The sequence below is a fragment of the Dendrobates tinctorius genome, unplaced genomic scaffold (assembly GCF_039654945.1).
Source record: "Dendrobates tinctorius isolate UK_male_01 unplaced genomic scaffold, ASM3965494v1 ptg000155l, whole genome shotgun sequence".
Lineage (NCBI taxonomy): Eukaryota > Metazoa > Chordata > Amphibia > Anura > Dendrobatidae > Dendrobates > Dendrobates tinctorius.
This window is the reverse complement of record NW_027361822.1, coordinates 18672891-18698653: the sequence shown is the minus strand read 5'-3', so window position 1 is coordinate 18698653 and position 25763 is coordinate 18672891. Positions and strand designations below refer to the sequence as shown.

The 25763-nt window shown below is 41.6% G+C and overlaps 1 protein-coding gene across 1 annotated transcript in view; it reads left to right on the top strand.

Moving 5' to 3' along the window:
- Positions 1–25763, top strand: part of LOC141051183 (uncharacterized) — a 106309-nt gene that overhangs the window by 40223 nt on the left and 40323 nt on the right. Inside the window, 9 exon segments of the mRNA XM_073548046.1 lie at positions 12808–12957; positions 13087–13260; positions 13334–13457; positions 13538–13887; positions 14017–14196; positions 14280–14403; positions 14487–14584; positions 14779–14869; positions 22695–24145. Coding sequence (XP_073404147.1) covers positions 12880–12957; positions 13087–13260; positions 13334–13457; positions 13538–13887; positions 14017–14196; positions 14280–14403; positions 14487–14584; positions 14779–14869; positions 22695–24145 — 2670 coding nt within the window. The 5' untranslated portion in view covers positions 12808–12879.

Below are 25763 nucleotides of genomic sequence, written 5' to 3'. Positions count from 1 at the left end.
CATCTACCTCCACATTCTGACCCATCTGTGTTATGAATGGGTCACCGAGGAGGAGAAAACAAAACAAGCTAAGTCACAGAAAACCAGAGAGGTTGGTAACTATGCAGATTGCAGATCCCTGATCCTAACCACACAACTAGCAGCAGCCGTGGAGCGTTCCTACGATGAACCTAGAAGCTTTGTCACAGGCGAAGGACTAAAGCCTAAAGCAAGAAAAGGGGAAAACTAACTGCCCCAGAGCAGACCCCAAAAGAAAGACAGCCCCCACACATGTATTGATGGTGAAACAAGATGAAAACACAAACAAAGGCAGGAAAATAGGCTGAGCAAACGATGGGGCCCAAACTAACTAGATAGGAAAGACACTGTCTGCAATCTGCCAAAAACCCTACAAAAATAATGTCCAACACTTCTGATAACAAAATTAACCCTGAAGTCACTAGACTTCTCCCACTATATCAGCACTCTGAAATATTCAGAGACAGAGCAAAAAGAGGCCAAACTAATAAGGGACAAAAAGCAAATTGGCAAATACAGATAAATAAGAGTGGAAATTCAGCACAGCCCCAGCCGGAGCCGGCTGACCACACAAAAAACTGAATAGACCAACAAAATCAAGTGTGAACATTAGCAGAAAAACTTAGCTTGAGCTGACAAACAGAGCTGAGAACGAAGACCTGACAAGTCAGAAGGAATCACCAGCACCAGAATAGGGCATCGGCTGTCTTAAATCCAGTCTGAGATTCCTGAGGTCCAATCGTCATCCTCCTTATCAGTTGGCAGATCTCCACTGATTAAATCAGCCTCACTACCTCCTGTTACCAACAGAGGGAGTCTGGAAGGAGAACTCACAACTGGTAGACCAGAAAATGAACTCACAACAGTACCCCCCCTTGAGGAGGGGTCACAAACCCTCATCCACGCCACAAGGCCGATCAGGATGGGCCTGGTGAAAAGCACGAACCAATCTATTGGCATGAATATCAGAGGCAGAGACCCAAGAATTATCCTCCTGGCCATAACCCTTCCATTTGACCAAATACTGGAGTCTCCATCTAACCAAACAAGAATCCAATATTTTCTCTACCTCATATTCCACATTGCCTTCAACCAACACAGGGTCAGGAGGTGCTGCCATAGGAACCACTGGCTCAACAAACCTCTTCAACAGAGATTTGTGAAATACGTTATGGATCTTGAACGTAACTGGAAGAGCCAATCGAAAAGAAACAGGATTAAGAATCTCCAAAATCTTATAAGGTCCAATAAATCTTGGCTTAAATTTTGGAGATGCAACCTTTATAGGAATATTCTTAGATGACATCCAAACCATATCACCCACTTTACACCGGGGACCAATGGTCCTATGCCGGTTGGAAAATCGCTGGGCCTTTTCCTGAGAGAGTGACAACTTATCCACCATTTAGTCCCATATCTGCTGCATTCTCTCAACCACAGTGTCCACACCTGGGCAGGACGAAGATTCCACTTACCCTGAAGAGAATCGAGGATGAAACCCAAAATTACTGAAAAAGGGTGACATCAAAGTGGCAGAACTAGCTTTATTGTTCAGCGCGAATTCGGCCAAGGGTAAAAATGAGACCCAATAATCCTGATCAGCAGATATAAAACATCTTAAATAAGACTCCAAGGTCTGGTTTGTTCTCTCAGTCTGTCCATTGGTCTGGGGATGAAACGCGGAGGAGAAGGATAACTGAATTCCCAGATTGGAACAATAGGCTTTCCAGAATCTGGAAACAAACTGGACTCCTCTGTCCGACACAATGTTCTCAGGAATCCCATGTAACCGAACCACCTGTTGTAAAAACAAGGGTACCAACTCAGCGGAAGATGGCAACTTTGAGAGTGGTACAAGATGGACCATCTTCGAAAATCTATCGCACATCACCCAGATAACAGTCATTCTCAGAGACAGGAAGATCAGAAATAAAATTCATTGAGATATGGGTCCATGGCCTCTTGGGCACCGGCAGGGGCATCAGCAACCCACTAGAACGAGAACAGGGTTTAGACCGAGAACAAGTCCCACAGGACTGTACAAAATTCCTGACATCACGAGATAAGGCGGGCCACCAAAAAGACCAACTCACCAAATCTCTGGTACCAAAAATACCTGCATGACCAGCCAATGCGGAGCAATGAATTTCAGACATCACTCTCTTTCTCCACTGGTCAGGAACATACAATTTTCCCATAGGGCAACGCTCAGGTTTATCCTCCTGAAATTCCTCCAGGGCGCGTTTCAAATCGGGCGAAATGGCAGAAAGAACTACCCCCTCACCTAGGATGGTAGTAGGCTCGGTCACATTAAGAGAATCGGCAAAGAAACTCCTAGAAAGGGTGTCTGCCTTAACATTCTTAGTGCCCGGAAGAAAAGAGACCACAAAATTAAAACGCGTGAATAACAAGGCCCATCTAGCCTGTCTAGGATTCAAGCGTTTGGCTGACTCCAGATAAATCAAATTCTTGTGCTCAGTGAGGACCACAACTTGATGTCTAGCTCCCTCCAACCAATGTCTCCACTCCTCAAATGCCCATTTCATGGCCAACAATTCCCGATTCCCCACGTTATAGTTGCGTTCAGATGGGGAGAACTTTCGAGAAAAGAAGTCACAGGGTCTTTTTGAGACAAAATAGCTCCTGCACCAATCTCAGAAGCATCTACCTCCACCTGAAATGGAAGTGAGACATCAGGTTGCCGTAAAACTGGAGCTGAAGTAAATCTCAGCTTAAGCTCCTGAAATGCTGAGACAGCCTCAGGAGACCAATTCAGCACATCAGCGCCCTTCTTGGTCATATCAGTCAGTGGTTTGACAATACCAGAAAAATTACCTATAAATTTACGATAGAAATTAGCAAAACCCAAAAACTTCTGGAGGGCCTTCAAAGAAGTAGGCTGAACCCAATCATAAATGGCCTGTACCTTGGCCGGGTCCATTTCAATAGTCGACGGAGACAAGATAAATCCCAAAAATGAAATCCTCTGTACACCAAAGAGGCACTTCGATCCCTTAACAAACAGGGAATTCTCCCTCAAAATCCGGAACACAGTCCGGACGTGTTCCACATGAGAATCCCAATCACTAGAAAAGATCAAAATATCATCCAGATAGATGATCAAAAACTTATCCACAAAGTCACGGAAAATATTCATAAAGGACTGGAAGACAGAAGGGGCATTAGTGAGCCCAAAAGGCATCACCAGGTACTCAAAATGTCCCTCCGGAGTATTAAACGCCGTCTTCCATTCATCCCCGTGCTTGATGCGAATAAGATTATACGCCCCCTGAGATCAAGCTTAGTAAACCAGCAGGCACTCTTAACTCTGGAAAATAAATCAGACATCAGAGGTAACGGGTACTGACATTTAACCGTCATCTTGTTAAGGGAATGATAATCAATACACGGTCTTAATGAACCATCTTTCTTGGCCACAAAAAAAAAACCCAGCACCTAAAGGTGACGAGGATGGTCTAATATGACCCTTTTCCAACGACTCCTTAATATAGGATCGCATAGCATCATGTTCGGGTACTGATAAGTTGAAAAGCCGACCCTTGGGAAATTTACACCCAGGCATCAACTCAATTGCACAGTCATAACTCCTATGAGGAGGCAAAGACGCAGACTTACTCTCACTAAATATATCAGAAAAATCGGCCAGATAATCAGGAATATCATGAGACTGAGGAGAGGTGGAGAAAACAGGAGCATCCCTAAGAACACAGACAACCCCAACTCACCACAGTCCCAGATTTCCAATCCAAAACTGGATTATGAGTTTGCAACCAGGGAAAGCCCAGAACAATAGTATCATGCAAATTATGCAGCTCCAAAAATTTACAATTTTCTTGGTGGTCTGGGGCAACTCGCATTATGACCTGGGTCCAAAACTGAGGTTTATTCTCCACCAAAGGAGTAGCATCAATACCCCTCAAAGGAATAGGCGTCCGCAGAGGCGTCATAGAAAAACCACAACCTTTAGCAAAGTCCAAATCCATCAGATTCAACGCTGCTCCTGAATCCACAAAAGCCTTAGTGGAAAACGTGGATGAGGAGCAGATCAGAGTAATTGCCAAAAGGAACTTAGTTTGTACACTGCCCACAGCAAATGTGTGTGCAAAATGTTTCTCTCGTTTAGGGCAGACAGAAATAGTATGAGAGGCGTCTCCACAGAAAAAACACAGCTTATTACGCCTTCTAAACTCCTGACGTTGCGCCCTAGACAAAACTCCATCACATTGCATAGGTTCAGACATTTGTTCAAAAGGTGGCAGCGCCTCCTGTGTAGTTTTACGTTCACGTAAACGCCGATCAACTTGAATGGCTAATGACAAAATCATCCAGACCAGAGGGAACAGGAAATCCCACCATAACATCTTTTACAGTCTCTGATAAACTCTTCCGAAAGAGAGCTGCCAATGCACTACCATTCCATGTAGTAAGGACCGCCCACTTTCGGAATTTTTGACAGTATAACTCTGCAGAATCCTGACCCTGGTTTAATGCCAACAGGGTTCTCTCAGCTTGATCAACATCATTAGGTTCATCATACAAGAACCCCAAGGCTTGAAATAATGCATCCACATTAGTCAGAATAGGATTTTCAGGTGTCAGAGAAAAAGCCCAATCCTGGGGATCGCCGCACAGCAAGGAGATGACAATTTTAACCTGCTGCACAGAGCTCCCCAATGAGTTAGGCTTCAAGGCAAGAAATAATTTACAATTATTCTTAAAATTCAGAAATTTAGACCGATCCCCAGAAAACACATCAGGAGTAGGGATCTTAGGTTCAGCAGCATGTGACTGAATGAGGTAGGTGGAAATTCCCTGCACTTCAGCAGCAAGTTGCTCCACACGATCAGACAATTGCTTAATCTCCATTACGAAAAAAAAATCCTCTTATGGCCCTAGAAAAAAAAAAGGAAAAAATACATAAAAAAAAAAATTCTGACACTTTTATTTTTTAACAACTTTTTCCTGCTTTTGAGTACCCTAGAATCTGCGGTATGGCTGGTGATTCTGTTATGAATGGGTCACCGAGGAGGAAAAAACAAAACAAGCTGAGTCACAGAAAACCAGAGAGGTTGGTAACTATGCAGATTGCAGATCCCTGATCCTAACCAGACAACTAGCAGCAGCCGTGGAGCGTTCCTACGATGAACCTAGACGCTTCGTCACAGCCGGAGGCCTAAATAAGCCTAAAGCAAGAAAAGGGGAAAACTAACTGCCCCAGAGCAGACCCCAAAGGAAAGACAACCCCCACACATGTATTGACGGTGAAACAAGATGAAAACACAAACACAGGCAGGAAAATAGGCTGAGCAAACGATGGGGCCCAAACTAACTAGAAAGGATAGGAAAGGAAAGACACTGTCTGCAATCTGCCAAAAACCCTACAAAAATAATGTCCAACACTTCTGATAACAAAATTAACCCTGAAGTCACTAGATTTCTCCCACTATAACAGCACTCTGAAATATTCTGAGACAGAGCAAAAAGAGGCCAAACTAATAAGGGACAAAAAACAAATTGGCAAATACAGAAAAATAAGAGTGGAAATTAAGCACAGCCGGAGCTGGCTGACCACACAAAAAACTGAATAGACCAACAAAATCGAGTGTGAACATTAGCAGAAAAACTTAGCTTGAGCTGACGAACAGAGCTGAGAACCAAGACCTGACAAGCCAGAAGGAATCACCAGCACCAGGATAGGGCGTCGGCTGTCTTAAATCCAGTCTGAGATTCCTGCGGTCCAATCGTCACCCTCCTTATCAGGTGGCAGATCTCCACTGATTAAATCAGCCTCACTTCCTCCTGTTACCACCAGAGGGAGTCTGGAAGGAGAACTCACAACTGGTAGACCAGAAAATGAACTCACAACACATCTGCCTCCATATTCTGCCCCATCTGCCTCTACATTCTGCCCCATCTGTCTCCACATCCTGCCCCATCTGCCTCTACATTCTGTCCCATTTGCCTCCACATTCTGCCCCATCTGCCGCTACATGTTGCCCCATCTGACTCCACATTCTGCCCCATCTGACTCCACATTCTGCCCCATCTGACTCCACATTCTGCCCCTTGTCTTCCCCCCAATTCATCATGTGCAGTCCCATACAATGTTCCACATCCAAAACACTGAGGAGCCGCAGTCACATGAAGCAGGAGCCTCCACAGGAATAGCTCTGATCTCACCCCACACTCTCCTCTCACAGATTTACCACAAGCACCAAAAGAACTCCAAAAATCCTCCTTGTAATCACACCGGAATGGCAGGAACCGGAAATCTGCTGCTGGCAGATACCAGAGAACATGAGCTGCACACAACAAGGATGGAGCTGCTGCTCTGAGAACTCAAAGACCTGTGGTGATGTCATCATCATGTGATCAGGAGACGGAACTGATAAATGGTGAAGGACCTATGATAATGATGATGTCACCACAGGTCCTTCAGCTCTTCCTTTCTAACAGTTCATGGGTCAGCTGTTGTGCTAATGTGTGCGCCACAGGCCCGTAGCGCACAGTACTTGGGGCCCAATGACAATGAGTAGGAGCAGGGCCCCGAACGTGCGGGCCCCCTTCTGTACTGCTGCTGACCGGGTCCCATACAGCAGTAAGGGCAGTAATGCCCTGATGGCGGCCCTGATTGCAGGCGCTGGGAAAGGTCAGAGAGGCCCAGCACCTGCGCACCACAGTACTTTGCTCTGCCCTCAACAGGGCAAATCAGTACACCTGCACAGGAGCCATGACAGGAAGCAAGGAGGATGATGACATCGCATGAAGATGGGAGGTGTCAGACCCGGACCTGCGACACCCATAGGACCGGACCGCCCCCGGGTGAGTATAATAAAATTTGTTTTTCTTCTGTTTCAGGTTAGATCAGGGGCTTATCTACAGCATTATAGAATGCTGTAGATAAGCCCCGAAAGGCAGTGGCCGCAGCTCATGGAAAAATGAGGTGACAGGTTCCCTTTAAATTTCTAGGTTGATTCAAAAATTTATGAAACGCATTATTGATATTAATTTTACTGTAACCCCTATCCCGCAATCGTTTTTTGATAACAGTGCTTTCATGATAAAAGGTCTCTTTGTCCGAGCAAAATCTTCTATCCCTGTTAAATTCTCCATATGGAATAGCTTTCAAAGTGTTTACAGGGTGTGCTGAAATGGATAAAAGTAGGGAGTTGCCAGAATTCTCTTTTCTATATATAGAGAGGTGTTCACTTGGTGCGTGTAGAATTGCCAGTAGGGATGAGCTTTCCGATATTGAAATATCGGAAATCGGGCCGATATTTGCGATATCAGAATTCCGATTCCGATATTTTTTTCACATCGGAAATCGAAAAGCAGAAGAAGACTAAGCATGGTTTAAAGGGAGTGTATCCGTTCCTCCACGTGGTTCTCCTGGAAACTCCCTGCAAAGCAAGGTGAGCTGAACGCAGACACATGTCAGTCAAAGGGCATATTGACACCACCACTGGCAGTTTTAATAATGTAAAATCACTAACCCTAACTATCCCTAACCCCTAACCCTTACCACTAACCCTAACTATCCCTAACCCCTAACCCTTACCACTAATACTAACCCTAACCACTAACCCTTACCGTAACCCTAACCCTGCTAACCCTAACCCCTAACCCTACTAACTATAAGCATAACCCTAACAGTAAACCCTGACTCCACTAACCCTAACCCCTAATCCTTACCCTAACCCTACTAACCCTAAACCCTAACCCTAGCCCCTAACCCTGCTAACCATAAGCATAACCCTAACCCTAACCCCTAACCCTACTAACTATAAGCATAACCCTAACCGTAAACCCTGACTCTACTAACCCTAACTAACTCTAACCACTAATCCTTACCCTAACCCTACTAACCATAACCCCTAACCCTAATAACCCTAACCCTACTAACCATAAGCATAACCCTAGCTAACCCCTTACCCTAACCCTACTAACCATAACCCTAACTCTAACCATAACCCTACTAACCCTACCCCTACTAACCATAAGCATAACCCTAACTAACCCTACTAACCATAAGCATAACCCTAACTAACCCCTAACCCTACTAACCCTAACCCTACTATCCATAAGCATAACCCTAACCCTACTAACCCTAACCATAACCCTAACTAACCCTAACCCTACTAACCCTAAACCTTACCCTACTAACCATAAACCCTAACCCTACCTCAACTAATCCTAACCCAAAGAAAAAACACCGCTGTTAAGATGGTGACCAGTTTTCCTGCTACAGCTTTCGCTCTGTGCATTTTTCTAGCAATTTTTTTTGCTCCTCTGCAAACTCCTTCCCCATTATCCTGAGGTGTTTCCCCTCCATTTTATCCATTATATAGCATTATATAGGTCATTTTGTAATTCCGATTTTTTTCTCCCATTGACTTTCATTGATATCGGAAATCAGAAATTCCGATATCCAATATTTTTTCAATATCGGAAATCGGAATTCCGATACGATATCGGGCAATATCGCTCATCCCTAATTGCCAGTCAAGAAAATTTCCAAAAAAGGAGTTTTATTTTATCAAACTTACTAATTGTAAAAGATTGAAATTGTTGGAATTTAAAAATACATGGAATGCCTCAAGATCAGAAGAAATACCTTGTCAAACAAATAATAAATCATCCACATATCTGCCAAACCAAAAAATATCATCATGGAAAGGATTATTATCAGAAAAAAAGATGAATTTCTTCCCACCAAGCCATTTAAAGAATAGTGAAAGAGGGAGAAAATGTAGAGCCTATTGGGGCAGCAAAGATCTGTAAAAAATACGTGGAATTAAACATGAAAAAATTATTATTCAGCAGATACGTGAGTGAAATTAAAATAAATTGTTTTAACGCTTGAGAATAATTACTATAGTAATCCAAATGTTGGACAATTGCTCTGATGGCCACACGTGAAGTCTTCTGGATATTAAAACTAGACACAAAATATCCAAAAGGCATGAATGTTAGGAATGACCTCTTTTATGTTTATTAAAAAATTATTATTTTATCCTTAGTCATATTACAAGATTCGTTATAGGGTTGATTGTGACTTGTAGGATCGGCACTACCAACAGGTGGCGCTATAGAGTTCAAGTCCTCTTTTTCTCTGAAGAGGCAATTTGCATATTATTTTTCCAAATTTTTTTTCTTACGATTGCAAATTCTGGTCTTATAGGTGTTCTGTTTCTCTGCACCTGTTTGTTGCAACACTTTATATTGATGTAATTACTAAGTACCTGTGATTGGTCCTTTTTGTCTTTATATTGTCTGTCTCATGTAGCCATACCCATCCTTTGACTAAGGGCGCTGTGTACGTGCCAGAACTGCATCAGGTGTTTATTCTGTTTTTAAACATGGCTAACATGCCTTAAATAAAGTTTTTTTCTATTTTTTTTTACCGGGTTGGAGTGCCACTTCAATTCCTGTTTCCTTCTGCTAACTGCTGTGCTCACCAGCGGAATCTGGCACCCACCTGTGTTTTCCTTGATTGGACCCAACCTCATTTGGTCGTATGTTTGGATCACGTGTCAAGCTTCCATACCTTTTTTTCCTGCACCTCTATATGGCATAATGCACTCCCCATAGGCAGGTTCTATATAGTATAATGCACCCCCATATGGAGACTATATAGTAAACGGACCCCATAAAGAGACTCTATATTGTATAATTCACCCCCTATAGGGAGATTCTATATAGTATAATGCACCACCATAAAGAGACTATATATCATAATACTATAGGGAGACTCTATATAATCTAATGTACCCCACATAGGGAGACTCTACATCATGTTCCTAATTAATATGCAACTGATATTTTTCTCTGATTTTGCTAAATGGTCGGTGCAAATGACAGTCAGTCTAATAATAGTCATTACCCGTTAGAGTATACATCAAATTTTATTGAAGAAACCTCCCAATGATAACATAATCTCCAAAATGAATAAAAACTCAAAATGCACTGTTCCAAATTATTAGGCACAGTAGAATTTCTAAACATTTGATATGTTTTAAAGAACTGAAAATGCTCATTTGTGGAATTTGCAGCATTAGGAGGTCACATTCACTGAACAAAAAAGCTATTTAACTTCAAAACATTCCTAACAGGCCAAGTTACATGTTAACATAGGAACCCTTCTGTGACATCACCTTCACAATTCTTGCATCCATTGAACTTGTGAGTTTTTGGAGAGTTTCTGCTTGGATTTCTTTGCATGAAGTCAGAATCGCCTCCCAGAGCTGCTGTTTTGATGTGAATTGCCTCCCACCCTCATAGATCTTTTGCTTGATGATACTCCAAAGGTTCTCTATAGGGTTGAGGTCAGGGGAAGATGGTGTCCACACCATGAGTTTATCTCCTTTTATGCCCATAGCAGCCAATGACTCAGAGGTATTCTTTGCAGCATGAGATGGTGCATTGTCATGCATGAAGATGATTTTGCTCCTGAAGGCACATTTCTGCTTTTTATACCATGGAAGAAAGTTGTCAGTCAGAAACTCTATATAGTTTGCAGAGGTCATTTTCACACCTTCAGGAACCTTAAAGGGCCCTACCAGCTGTTTCCCCATGATTCCTGCCCAAAACATGACTCTTCCGCCTCCTTGCTGACTTTGCAGCCTTGTTGGGACATGGTGGCCATCCACCAACCATCCACTACTCCATCCATCTGGATCATCCAGGGTTGCTTGACACTCATCAGTAAACAAGACTGTTTGAAAATTAATCTTCATGTATGTCTGGGACCACTGCAACCATTTCTACTTGCGAGCACTGTTTAGGGGTGGCCGAATAGTAGGTTTATGCACCACAGCAAGCCTTTGAAGGATCCTACACGTTGAGGTTTGAGGGGCTCCAGAGGCACCAGCAGCTTCACATATCTGTTTGCTGATTTGTAATGGCTTTTTAGCAGCTGCTCTCTTAATCCGATGAACTTGCATGGCAGAAACCTTCCTCATTCTGCCTTTATCTGCACGAACACATCTGTGCTCAGAATCAGCCACAAATCTCTTAACAGTACAATGATCATGCTTACGTTTTCGGGAAATATCTAATATTTTCATCCCTTAACCAAGGCATTGCACTACTTGATGCTTTTTGGCAGCAGAGAGATCCTTTATCTTTCCCATGTTACTTGAAAACTGTGGCCTGCTCAGTAGTGTGAAACATCCAGTTTTCCTTTTATTGGCCTCACATGGCAAACTAATTATCTCAGGTATGTGAGATTGATTTCAGTGATCCAAAGAACCCTTAGACACAATACCATCAATGGGTTTCATAAAAACAAAAAAAAATGCTATGACACTTAAAAACAATTTGCATAATAATTTGGAACATGGTGTATATAGTATAATGCATCCCCATATGGAGACTCTATATAGTATAATGTACCCCCCATAGGCAGACTCTATATTGTATAATGCACCCACATAGGCAGACTCTATATTGTATAATGCACCCCCATAGGCAGATTCTATATTGTGTAATACACCTCCATAGTCAGACACTATTTTGTATAATGCACCTCCTCATAGGCAAACTCTATATAGTATAATGAACCCCCATAGGGAGACTCTATATAGTATAATGCACCCCCATAGGGAGATCCTATATTTTATAATGCACAACCATAGGCAGACTCTATATAATATAATGCACTCCCCATAGCCAGACTCTCTATGGTATAATGCACTCCCCATAGGCAGACTTTATGTAGTATAATGCACTCTCCATAGGCAGTCTATATATAGTATAATGCAACCTCCATTGACAGACTTTATATAGTATAATGCACCTTCTGTAGGGAGACTCTACATAGTATAATGCATCCCCATATGGAAACTCCATATATTATAATGCACCCCCTATAGGGAGACTCTATATAGTATAATGCACCCCTATAGTGAGACTCTAAATAGTATAATTCACCCACCATAGGCAGACTCTATATTGTATAATGCACCCCTATATGGAGACTCTATATCGTATAATGCACCCCCATAGGGAGTCTCTGTATAGGATAATGCACCCCCCATAGGCAGACTCTATATAGTATTATGCATCCCCCATAGGAAGACTCTATATAATAAAAAGCACCCCCATACAAATAAATAACTACAATACTCACCTCTGCTCCAAGTACCAGCAAACCCCCAGACATACTGGCCGGGTGGCAGAGCAGGGAGATTGATTCTCCTTGCTCTTCTGCAGAGTGTAACTATATGGGTGTGCTGTGCATGCAGTTACAGTAGCGTAGCTCTGGATGCACGGGGCCCCGGGGCGACTGCCATCTCTGAAAACACGGTAGCTACATTATTGAGGTCTATCATTCAGTCTGGGGTGATTGTCTGCAGCTAAGCTATATAGGGAATATTTGGGGACAGCATTTATATCTAGATCACTATCTGGACGTATGAAGGTAACAGGCCTAAGGTGTGCTAAGGTGCAGGTTCCTTCGGCACCCAGGAGAAGCCATTTATAGGCCTTGTGACGACACATCGAGCTCAGGGCACGCTTCATCTTTATGACATATTTCCACTCCATCACTCAGGCGTCTGTTGTTTCCCTCAGTCTGTTTACATCGCTGCAATGACGATATTGGATGCCGGTATGTGTGAGATGTAACTGTTCTTTTACATGACGGTTAATGAAGATCATGTGCACTACATGCTGCCATCATGAAGATGTGACGTGGAGAAGATTTCTTCATAACATATTGAATAGATTCTTTATGATGTTACATTTTCTCATCTTCTTCCCATTCAGGTCTCTACAATATCAGATCTTCTCAATGCAGATCTTCTATATAACATAAATTTCCTGATTGACCCATAAAGAATGAATAGGGACAGGGAGAAGATGGAAGAGAGGATGTTACATCTCACCCTTGAGATCCTCTTCCGGCTTACTGGAGAGGTGAGAGATTCTGATGACGTCACATTACATCATTCTTATCTATGGGAATAACAGATGGACAGAACTGGAGAGGTGAGGACTCTGGAAATGTCTGTAGTGAGATTTATTAATTTGTCTCTCAATAACCAGGATTACACAGTAGTGAAGAAGACGTCTTATGAGCGCTGTCAGACCCCTGAGGGATGGGGAAGACCCCAGAGCCCAATCATGGGCCCTCCACCTTATCCCCTGATACATGTGGACATCAATGAGCAGGAGATCTTAACACTCACCTACAAGATGATTGAGCTGCTGATTAAAGAGGTGAAACTGCTGGGAAATTATACAGTAACGCTATGAAGTGATTGGGGGATGACGGTATCATTGTATGTGTCAGGTTCCTATAAGGTATCAGGATGTCACCGTCTATTTCTCCATGGAGGAGTGGGAGTTTTTAGAAGAACACAAAGATCTGTACAAGGACATCATGATGGATGTTCCCCGGCCCCTCACACCACCAGGTAAACAGGACAAAATCTGCATGGCCTTTAATTATCAGTGTGTAAAGGATGAACGCAGTCGTTTTATGTCTTTCCTCCAGTTGTATCCAGTAAGAGGACAACACCAGAGAGATGTCCCCGTCCTCTTCTTCCCCTGGACTGTAAACAAGAAAATCCCAATGTTCCTCAGGATCATCAGGTAGATGCTGCCACCATAAAGATCTGACGTGGAGAAGATTTTTTGAATCATATTGAATAGATTCTTTATGATGTTACATCAGCTCATCTTCTCCCCATTCAGGTACTTACAATATTGAATCCTCTCAGTAAAGATCTTCTCTATAACAGAATTTTCATGATTGATCCGTCGATGATGGATAGGAGCAGGGACAAGATGACGGAGAGGATATTACACCTCACCCTAGAGATCCTTTTCCAGCTTACTGGAGAGGTGAGAGATTCTGATGATGTCACATTACATCATTCTTATCCACAGGAGCAACAGATGGACAGAACAGGAGAGGTGAGGACTCTGGAAATGTCTGTAGTGAGATTTATTAATGTGTCTTTCCATAACCAGGATTACACAGTCGTGAAGAAGACCTTTAGTGAGCGCTGTCAGGACCCTGTGTCTGAGGGAAGTGCAAGATCTCTGAGCCCAATCACGGGGCCTCTACCTTACCCCCTGAAACATGAGGACATCAATGACCAGAAGATCCTAGAATTCACCTACCAGATGATTGAGCTACTAACTGGAGAGGTGGCACTGCTGGGAAAGCTGGGACATTATACAGTAATGCTATGAAGGGATCGGGGGGATGACGGTATCATTATATGTATCAGGTTCCTATAAGAAATCAGGATGTCACCGTCTATTTCTCCGTGGAGGAGTGGGAATATTTAGAAGAACACAAAGATCTGTACAAGGATGTAATTGTGGAGGTTCCCCAGCCCCTCACATCATCAGGTAATAGACAGGACTAAATACACATTGCCTATAATTATCTGTATGTAAAAAATGATTTCTGTCCCTGTATGTGTTTCCTCCAGTTCTATCCCGTAAGAGGACAACACCAGAGAGATGTCCCCGTCCTCTTCTTGCACAGGACTGTAAAGAAGAAAATCCCAATGTTCCTCAGGATCATCAGGTAGATGGAGAGAAGGTGTCATGAGATCTTCCCTATGATGTGTAGACGGCTGTGAAGGTCTTGTGCTCAGTCTTGTTTTATCCACCAGTATTATATGTTTTATACTTGTGTAATGAGAACGGTGGAGATGGCAGGATTAGAGCTGATCATAGATGTGACTTCTCCATCTGTGATTTTTACAATATTTGTTTCAGGGTGAAGATCTAGCTAATATTAATACTACAGAGACATATGTGAGGGGTGATGAGCGGTGTGAAGAGGAGATTCCTACAGATAATCGACCAGGTGAGCAGTAACCACTAAATGCAGAGAAGTCACAGATTCTTCTTGTTGCAGAATTATATGTTGCATTTTTTAGGACTTGTTTGCTCAGGACTTTTTGATGTGCATTTTTATTGACCGAAGGATTTACTGCTTAAACAAAAGAACGCACTATTTAGTATATTTTTCTATTAAAGCATTTCAGCTACATTATTTCACAGGCCAAAACTAAAATAAGACAGTTTTTCCACAACTAAAAATATAGCGCTGATCTTTATATAATCTGCTCTGACCGTTTGATCACGTGATTGCTGCAGCCTAACTCCATTCACAGCAGGAAAGGATTAGTCTCAGCTGCGGATAGTGATTGGCTAAATTGATCATGAGTTCATCCGAAAGAGGAGGCATGGAGACTGACGGGGCACCGATCGCGGCCTGGTTTCAGCTGATTCTCACAGCTGACACCCGGCACTAAGTGTCAGGAGCAGTCACAGACCGCTCTCGACACTTTAACCCCTGGAACACTGCGGTCAAACAAGATTGCAGAGTTCCGGGAGCCGGCAGAGGGGCTGTCAGCGTTTGGATCGGAGACCCCGTGGCGTGACGCGGGGTCCGATCGCTGCCATGGTAAACCAATGTCATGCTGACATCCGGGTTACCAGAGCTAAGAAACTTCCTGTCTTGTGCAGTGCATGATCAGGAAGTCTCTCAGGTCAGTGTGCAGTAAGTGCAGCGCTGACAGCTTCTTTAGCATGCAAGTGCTGCTTCATCTGCACGCTATAGAAGCAATCAGCCTGCAAAAAATGATTGTCCCATAGTGGGACAGTGTAAAATTAAGAATGAAGTAAAAGTATTTAAAAAAAATCTAAAAATAATCATACAAAAATCAATATTTCTATTACTAAATAAATATTTGAATGAAAAAATATATAAATAATAAAAGTATAGATGTTTTGTATCGCCACCTCCGGAATGACTCAACCTATAAAACTGTCCCATTAGTTAACCCCTGTAGTGAACACCATAAAAAAAAACAAGGCAAAAAAGCAATGCTGTATCATCATACCGCCGAACAAAAAGTGGAATAGCACGTGATCAAAAAGATGGATACAAATAAACGTGGTGCCGCTAAAAATGTCATCTTGTCCCGCAAAAAAACAAGCTGCCATACAGCTCCATTACAGGAAAAATAAAAAAGTTATAGCTCTCAGAATATAGCGATGCAAAAATAATTATTTTTTCTATACAATAGTTTTTATTGTATAAAAGCGCCAAAACATAAAAAAAGATATAAATTAAGTATCGCTGTAATCGTACTGACCCGAAGAATAAAGCTTCTTTATCAATTTTACCACACACGGATCATTATAAATGTTCCCCCCCCAAAAGAAATTCATGAATTGCTGGTTTTTCTTCATTCAGCCTCCCTAAAATCGAATAAAAAGCGATCAAAAACCTCATGTGCCCGAAAATGGTACCAATAAAAACATCAGCTTGTCCCGCAAAAAACAAGCCTTCACATGACTCGGTGGGTCCAAATATGGAAAAATTATAGCTCTCAAAATGTGTTGATGCAAAAAATAATTTTTGCAATAAAAAGTGTCTTTTAGCGTGTGACATCTGCCAAACAGAAAAACGTTAGTTTTCCACCTGGACGGTGCCAAGATGCGACCATCCTTGCTGAGAACCACTGGTGAATGAGCTGCTGGGAACGCAGTGTCAGTAACCGGGGGTGACGTCATAGAGGTTACCTCCGGTCACTGGGCTCTGTTCCCAGCCGGGCTGAGCTGTGGTGAGATCTGGGGTCACCATCCTGACTGCAAACTACTTTTGAATGAATGAGATGCTGCCAGCGCACACTCAGTGACTAGCCGTGACGTCACTGAGTCTGCGCTCCCTCACGCTCCAGAGTTCATCACAGGTCAGACTGTAAGGAGTTTGTGTGTTCTTCCCGTGTTTGCGTGGGTTTCCTCCGCATACTCTGGTGTACTCCCACATTCCAAAGACATACCGATAGGCAATTTAGATTGTGAGCCCCATCGGGGACAGTGATGATAATGTGTGCAAACTGTAAAGCGCTGCGGAATATGTTAGCGCTATATAAAAATAAAGATTATTATATTTATTATTTTATATACAGTTTGCAAGTGGGCATGAGCCCTTATTGAATATTTTGTGTGACATATCTGTGTGATTTAAGGGCATGAAAATTTAAAGTTGGAAAATTGTGAAATTTTCAAAATTTTTGTTTTTTTTCACAAATAAACGCAAGTAATATCAAAGAAATTTTATCACTATCATGAAGTAGAATATGTCACGAGAAAACAATGTCAGAATCACCGGGATTCATGGAAGCGTTCCAGAGTTATTACCTCATAAAGGGAAGCGTTCCAGAGTTACCTCATAAAGGGACAGGGGTCAGAATTGTAAAAATTAGCCTGGTCTTTAACATGCAAACCACCCTTGGGGGTAAAGGGGTTAATATGATGTATTACAATAATGAATATATACAGTCATATGTAAAAGTTTGGGCACCCCTATTAATGTTAACCTTTTTTCTTTATAACAATTTTGGCTTTTGCAACAGCTATTTCAGTTTCATATATCTAATAACTGATGGACTCAGCTATATTTCTGGATTCAAATGAGGTTTATTGTACTAATAGAAAATGGGCAATCTGCATTTTAATACAATTTGACCGGTGCAAAAGTATGGGCACCTCAACATAAAAGTGACATTAATATTTTGTAGATCCTCCTTTTGCAAAAATAACAGCCTCTAGTCGCTTCCTGTAGCTATTAATGAGATCCTGGTTGAAGGTATTTGTGACCATTCATGTTTACAAAACAATTCCAGTTCAGTTAAGTTTGATGGTCGCCGAGCATGGACAGCCCGCTTCAAATCATCCCACAGATGTTCAATGATATTCAGGTCTGGGGACTGGGATGGCCATTCCAGAACACTGTAATTGTTCCTCTGCATGAATGCCTGAGTAGATTTGGAGCGGTGTTTTGGATCATTGTCTTGCTGAATTATCCATCCCCTGCGTAACTTCAACTTCGTCACTGATTCTTGCACATTATTGTCAAGAATCTGCTGATACTGAGTTGAATCCATGCGACCCTCAACTTTAACAAGATTCCCGGTGCCGGCATTGGCCACACAGCCCCAAAGCATGATGGAACCTCCACCAAATTTTACTGTGGGTAGCAAGTGTTTTTCTTGGAATGCTGTGTTTTTTAGCCTCCATGCATAACGCCTTTTTGTATGACCAAACAACTCAATCTTTGTTTCATCAGTCCACAGGACCTTCTTCCAAAATGTAACTGGCTTTTCCAAATGTGCTTTTGCATACCTCAGGCGACTCTGTTTGTGGCGTGCTTGCAGAAACGGCTTCTTTCGCATCACTCTCCGATACAGCTTCTCCTTGTGCAAAGTGCGCTGTATTGTTGACCGATGCACAGTGACACTATCTGCAGCAAGATGATGCTGCAGGTCTTTGGAGGTGGTCTGTGGATTGTCCTTGACTGTTCTCACCATTCTTCTTCTCTGCCTTTCTGATATTTTTCTTGGCCTGCCACTTCTGGGCTTAACAAGAACTGTACCTGTGTTCTTCCATTTCCTTACTATGTTCCTCACAGTGGAAACTGACAGGTTAAATCTCTGAGACAACTTTTTGTATCCTTCCCCTGAAAAGCTATGTTGAATAATCTTTGTTTTCAGATCATTTGAGAGTTGTTTTGAGGAGCCCATGATGCCACTCTTCATAGGAGAATCAAATATGAGAAATACTTGCAAGTGGCCACCTTAAATACCTTTTCTCATGATTTGATACACCTGGCTATGAAGTTCAATGCTCAATGAGGTTACAAAACCAATTTAGTGCTTCAGGAAGTTAGTAAAAAGTAGTTAGGAGTGTTCAAATCAAGAAAATGATAAGGGTGCCCATACTTTTGCACTGGTCAAATTTTGTTTAAATGCAGATTGCACATTTTCTGTTCGTACAATAAACCTCATTTGAATCCAGAAATATAGCTGAGTCCATCAGTTATTAGATATGTGAAACTGAAATAGCTGTTGCAAAAACAAAAATTGTTATAAAGAAAAAAGGTTAACATTAATAGGGGTGCCCAAACTTTTACATATGACTGTAGAATAACAGGTACTATTAGATCCCTCTGGATTCAATAAATACAATCAAATACATACCAATATAGCAGTATAGCCACTAATGGATCCCTAAGTGAAATAAATAAGTGCAGTCAGTTATACAGTCATGGCCAAAAGTGTTGGCACCCTTGAAATTGTTCAAGAAAACTAAGAATTCCTCCCAAAAAATGATTGCAAATACACATGTTTTGTTATACACATTTATTTATTTTGTCTATACTGGAACAACACAAAAAAGCAGATAAAAAGGCAAATTGGACATTATTTTATACAAAACCCCCCAAAAGGAGCTGAACAAAATTTTTGGCACCTTTCCTAAATTGTGGGTAAACAACTTTGTTTCAAGCATGTGATGGTCGTTCAAACTCACCTCTGGCAAGTAACAGGTGTGCGCAATATGAAAATCACATCTGAAATCAGATAAAAAGGAGAAAAGTTGGCTCAATCTTTGCATTGTGTGTCTGTATGTCTCACACTAAGCATGGAGAACAGAAAGAGAAGAGAAATGTCTGAGGACTTGAGAATCAAAAATATTGAACAATATCAACAATCTCAAGGTTACAAGTCCATCACCAGACATCTTGATGTTTCTTTGTCCATGGTGCTCAACATAATCAAGACATTTACAACCCATGGCACTGTAGCAAATCTTTCTGGACATGGATGACAGAGAAAAATTGATGAAAGGTTGCAATGCAGGATATTCCAGATGGTGGATAAGCAGCCACAATGAAGTTCTAAAGAAATTCAAACTGTCCTGCAAGCTCGGGTGCATCATTGTCAGCGCGAACTATCCAACAATATTTGAAACGCTATGGCAGGAGAAATAGGGGGATCCCACTGCAAAACGCTGTTAGGCGTCGGGTTCCTGCAGCGGCTCAGCAGGAATCCAGAGCCTCACATTCTGCGGTCTCTCACTGTCTATCAACCGCAGAGGAGATTGCTCAGCAGTCTCGGTGTCCCAGACGCTCTGCCCAGACGTGCTCTGTGGGTCTGGCTGTTGCTGCCACCTTTGGGACAGCAATAGCAATGCAGGCTGCTTTGCAGCAAAACGCTGCAGAGGCTAAGTCCTCTCGTCGCGCTACTAGGCATGCTTACGAGATGATCTCCCATTGGAGATTGGGAGTCACATGCTCAGGTTCTTCTCCTGATCTCATTGGTCCATCTCAGAGATCTGGAAGGTCCCGGAAGCGCACGGCTATAAAAGACCCGCATGGCCGCTCGACCATGCGCTAGTATAGTTTTTAGTTGCTACTGTGTGAATGACGATGGATGCATGAACCTGCGAATAACTCATTAACATCCCCTCCCTCTGATATTACGAGTGTGTATAGGGACTTAGGTTTAGAGTCTGCGCCAGCCAGTGGCAAGCTCCAAGCCACAACAGTATCCTCCACAGTGCTAGCGTCCGACAGTGCGCCTGCTATCGGGCATTGTTGATTAGCGGCAGTGTCTGTCGCTGCGCTGCAGTCTGCAGCTCCTCTTGGCGTCCTTGTTGCGACGCCGCACGCACGGTAGGTCTAGACGGACTCTGACCCTCTGCCTAGGGTTCAGCTCCTGTGACCTTATACCGTGTGTGCACTTCTCTGAGACCTGTGGGTCCAACAGGCTCAACAGTTATGTTAATACCTTAGGCATCTCTGTGAAGCTAACAGTACGCTCAGCACACACCGGGTGACGTCCAACCCGCATTCAATAATACCGCCATATTTAGTGTTCGCCATTATTTAGCAGCAGTGTTAACACCTTCTGCACTGTGGACCCCGAGCGGCGAACGCACTTTATTATTTATTTAGTGTGTTCCGCCGTTCCTAACAAACGCAGAGACATAAATAAGCTAGACTGCAGTTTGTTAAAATGTTCATGAGTAGGTCAAAATCCTTCTGGGAAAGCATCTTGTGAACAGATGAGACCAAGACAGAGCTTTTTGATAACACACATCATTCTACTAATTACTGAAAACGGAATGAGTCCTACAAGGAAAATAACACAGTACCTACAGCCAAATATGGTGGAGGTTCAAAGATGTTATTTTGCAGCCTCTGGCACTGTGAGCTATGACTGTGTGCAAGACATTATGAAATCTGAAGATTACCAAAGAATTTTAGGTTGCAATTTAGTGACCAGTGGCAGAAAGCTGTGCTTGCGTCCTAGGTCATGGGTCATTCAACAGAACAATGACCCCAAGCATACTTCAAGAAGCACTGGAGAGTTCTGCAGAAGCCAGTAACGAGTCTGGATCTAAATCCCATTGATAACTGTGGAGCGACCTGGAGCAGTCTGCAAAAGAAGAGTGGTCCAAAATTCCAGTTGAGAGGTGTAAGAAGCTTGTTAATTGTTATAGGAAGCAATAGTTTACAGTTATTTATTCCAAAGGGTGTGCAACCAAATATTAAGCTAAAGGTTCCAACAATTTTGTCTGGCCCATGTTCAGAGTTTTGTATAAATATATGTCTATTTTGCATTTTTTTCTGGGTTTTTTTGTGTTCCACTACACACAAAGAGAATAAGCATGTGTTTATAGTAAAATTTGTGTACTTGAAGCATTTCTCACAGAAAATTATTGCATTTTCTGGAACAATTTCAATGGCGCCAACACTTTCAGCCATGACTGTAAATCCATATCATAACAACCTCACAGTGTACCATACCAAAACCAATTGAATGCTGAAATAAGTACAAAATATCCAGAAAATTCCAAAAAAGCAACTCCAACAGCCCTAATCATGCATAGGTAAAGTAATAAAAAAAACATAAATGAAAAATAGATGTAATATCACAATTTAAAAAGGAAAAAATATTAATAATAAATATAAATTTAAAGTGCACCAGAAAGCCCAGATTGTGGTGTTTACCAAAATAACCAAATATAAAAAATAATATATAACCATTGGAGGATGTGGAATAAAGGATTGCACAAATGAAGTTTGTTATAGGGACCACATAAAGAGGCAATCATTGGAGGGTACATATTATAGGACCATTGATGCCAGATAATGGCATCAATGAGGAGAGACTCCAAGCATATCACTGAAAAGAACAGCAGCTTCCTCAGGGGAGACAGGCAACGAAATTAGTTTCACCCCTTTACGACCTAGGTATGTCAAAAGTCGTGTCCCTGCCATCGATGCGGGCTCCGATGCTGAGCCTGCATCTTTCCCAGCACATGACAGCTGATGTCATGTGCTCTAGCAGCCGCAGATCGATCCGAGATCCACCTCGCGGCCGGTGTTCTTAGGAGATTGTGATTTCTGCTATCTATAGAGTGCTGAATTCCTGCTATGTGCAGCACAGGCAATCAGATGATTGCATCTTCAAGAGTCCTAAGGGAGCTACTGAAGCTACTACAAAGATTAAAAAAAACACAAAAGTTCAAATCACTCACCTAAAAAAAAGACAAAATACACATTTGATATCACTGCGCTTAGAAATATCCAATTTAGCACAAAATAAAGTACCATATTTTTCAGACTAAAAGATGCACAGGAATTAGTCACTACCTGGCATTTTACGGTTTACGAAGTAAAAAAAAAAATCTAGGTCATGCAGAGAAGTGAGGCAGCTGAACGTCTAAGCATGGGATGAGGCAGGAAGCTGTTCAGGAGCAAGTCAGGATCAATTATTAATAATGAGTCAATGTTTATTGAAAAAAAAAATATACCTTTATTTTTTTGGCAGATAACTGGACCATGATCTCAGAGAAATACCTGATATTTTCGTATTTTAATGCAAATGATCCTAGTATCACACCTGATACTTTTGAAGAGCATCCCATTATACCAGCCATACCTCCAGTATTTCTTAAGAAAAATAAATATAGCAAAAAGGATGATGAATGTCAACGAGCACATAAAAGAAAGAAGCAACTTTCATGTTCAGAATGTGGGAAATGTTGTATAACGAAATCTGTTCTTACTAAACATCAGAGAATTCACACAGGAGAGAAACCGTTTTCATGTTTAGACTGTGGGAAATGTTTTGCTGACAAATCAGCACTTGCTCAGCATCAGAAAATTCACACAGGGGAGAAGCCATTTTCTTGTTCAGAATGTGGGAAATGTTGTATAACGAAATCTAAACTTACTAAACATCAGAGAATTCACACAGGAGAGAAGCCATTTTCATGCTCAGAATGTGTAAAAAGTTTTTCAGACAGATCATCTCTTGTTCAGCATCAGAAAATTCACACAGGGGAAAAGCCATTTTCATGTTCAGAATGTGAGAAATGTTATATAAAGAAATCTGAGCTTACTAAACATCAGATAATTCACACAGGAAAAAAACCATTTACATGTTCAGAATGTGGAAAATGTTTTAATCGGAAATCAAATCTTGCTACACATTTGAAAATTCACAAAGGGGAGAAGCCATTTTCTTGTTCAGAATGTGGGAAATGTTATACAACGAAATCTGATCTTACTAGACATCAGAGAATTCACACAGGAGAGAAACCATTTTCATGCTCAGAATGTGTAACAAGTTTTTCAGACAGATCATCTCTTGTTCAGCATCAGAGAATTCACACAGGGGAAAAGCCATTCTCATGTTCAGAATGTGGGAAATGTTATATAAAGAAATCTGAGCTTACTAAACATCAGAGAATTCACACAGGAGAGAAGCCATTTTCATGTTCAGAATGTGGGAAATGTTTTAATCAGAAAACAAATCTTGAGACACATTTAAAAATTCACAAAGGGGAGAAGCCATTTTCGTGTTCAGAATGTGGGAAATGTTGTACAACGAAATCTGATCTTACTAAACATCAGAGAATTCACACAGGGGAAAAGCCATTTTCATGTTTCGAATGTGGGAAATGTTTTTCAAGCAAACCATCTCTTGCTCATCATCAAAAAATTAAGATATTTTCATGTTCAGAATGTGGGAAATGTTGTATAACAAAATCTGATCTTACTAAACATCAGCGAATTCACACAGGGGAGAAGCCATTTTCATGTTTCGAATGTGGGAAATGTTTTCAACAGAAAAAAATTCTTAATAGACATCTGAGAATTCACACAGGGGAGAAGCCATTTTCATGTTCCGAATGTGGGAAATGTTTTCAACAGAAAGCAACTCTTACTAGACATCTGAGAATTCACACTGGGGAGTAGCCATTTTTCTCCTCGAATGTGGGAAATATTTTATAAACACATGAAATCTAGTTACAAATTGAAGAAGTCACGCAGGGGAGAAGTAATTTTCAGAATGCGAAAAATGTTCTTACAAATTTATTTTTTTTACTAAGAAAAATTACACAGGCAGGTAGACACTTTCTTTTAAATAATTTACTTGGCAAATTATGCAAGTTACAATCAAAATGAATTCACTTGTTTTCATATAAGATAAGTGCAAAACAATTTGCGGCACTAAATGTTGACTAATAAATATAAGCAATTACCAATAAGCAATGGAAATAAAGCAGCTATAAACTGATTGGACACTTTATTAGAGACACCCATCTATTTCTATGTTCGGCCTCCTCCGCTCTTTCTAAGTGCAGAAATTTCTTGTCTCTAATTTAGACGTCAGTGGTTTTCTTGTATGTAAAAGGGTAGTCTGAGTTTCATCTGTTCTTTTGATCATTGTCATCAGAGTTTTAGTTAGAATTGTCATCAGTTTTTCTGTGATGAATAAAAAAACTAATGGCGGTTTCATGTTTATATATACAGCATAGCTGAATTTTAAAGTGAACCTGTTACATTATTCATGTTGCCAAAATCAAAGGCAGCATGAGTAACGTTTGAAAAAATGGCTGAGAAAGAAGAGAAGTTCACAGCGACTTCTTCCTGCTCTGCTCTTAGGAATCCCACACATTTGCGATGTAATCAAATGAGTGCAATCCAATAAAAATATTGGATAGCACTTTGCCCAGTGTTATTTTCTGGGGCAGCTGACATCTGCAATTATTTTCTCATGCCGACTGGGCATGCGAAAATAACCACAGCATGCTGTGATTGCATCCGAGAATTGGATCGCAGTGCACTCGGATATCAACCGAGTGCAGTGCTATTCCCGCGGACAGCGGCAATGGAGGAGATGGAGAATTTAATTTCTCCATCTCCTACGCTTTTGTGCTGCAATCCTCTCATGCGAGAGGATTGAAGCACAAAGTACTGACACTCTGATCATGCTCGCAGCAGAGCAGGAGCTGAGGGTCATTAGCATATCACATCTGATGCTCTCGCATCTGATGCCATACGCTAATGTGACTCCAGCCTTAGTGATAGACCGGTCTCTCCGATGTGTATATGCAGGAAGACATTTGTCTATTACTAAGAGCTGGGCTGAGAGAAGCAGCAGCAGACTAATTTTTTCTTTCCTTGCCATCTCTTCAAACTAAAAAAATACCTGACTGCAATCATGCTTTCACGCACTGATTCATTCTGTCCTTGAGCAGCAATAATCATGTGACTTGTTCCCTTTAAATGTTCTGTCTATAAGATTAGAAAATTGTAATAATATTTGTGGAGACACAGGGAGTGAGGGGGTGTCCTAGACTGCTAGCCAAAATTGCATAGACCAGGGCTCATCCCACCGAACGCCCGCTCTCCTTTTACCTTGGGCGTAATATTACTCAGACAACAAAGGGCAAGGTAAAACAATGTGCGAATACTTTATTGAGCCAAAAAACAGGTAAATAACACATAGAACAGTCCCAGCAAAATACCCAAGATAGTGCCAAAATTATAGAGTCTCATCCTTCAGCTTACTGACCGGGACAAGAATGACTGTGACATCAAAGCTTCC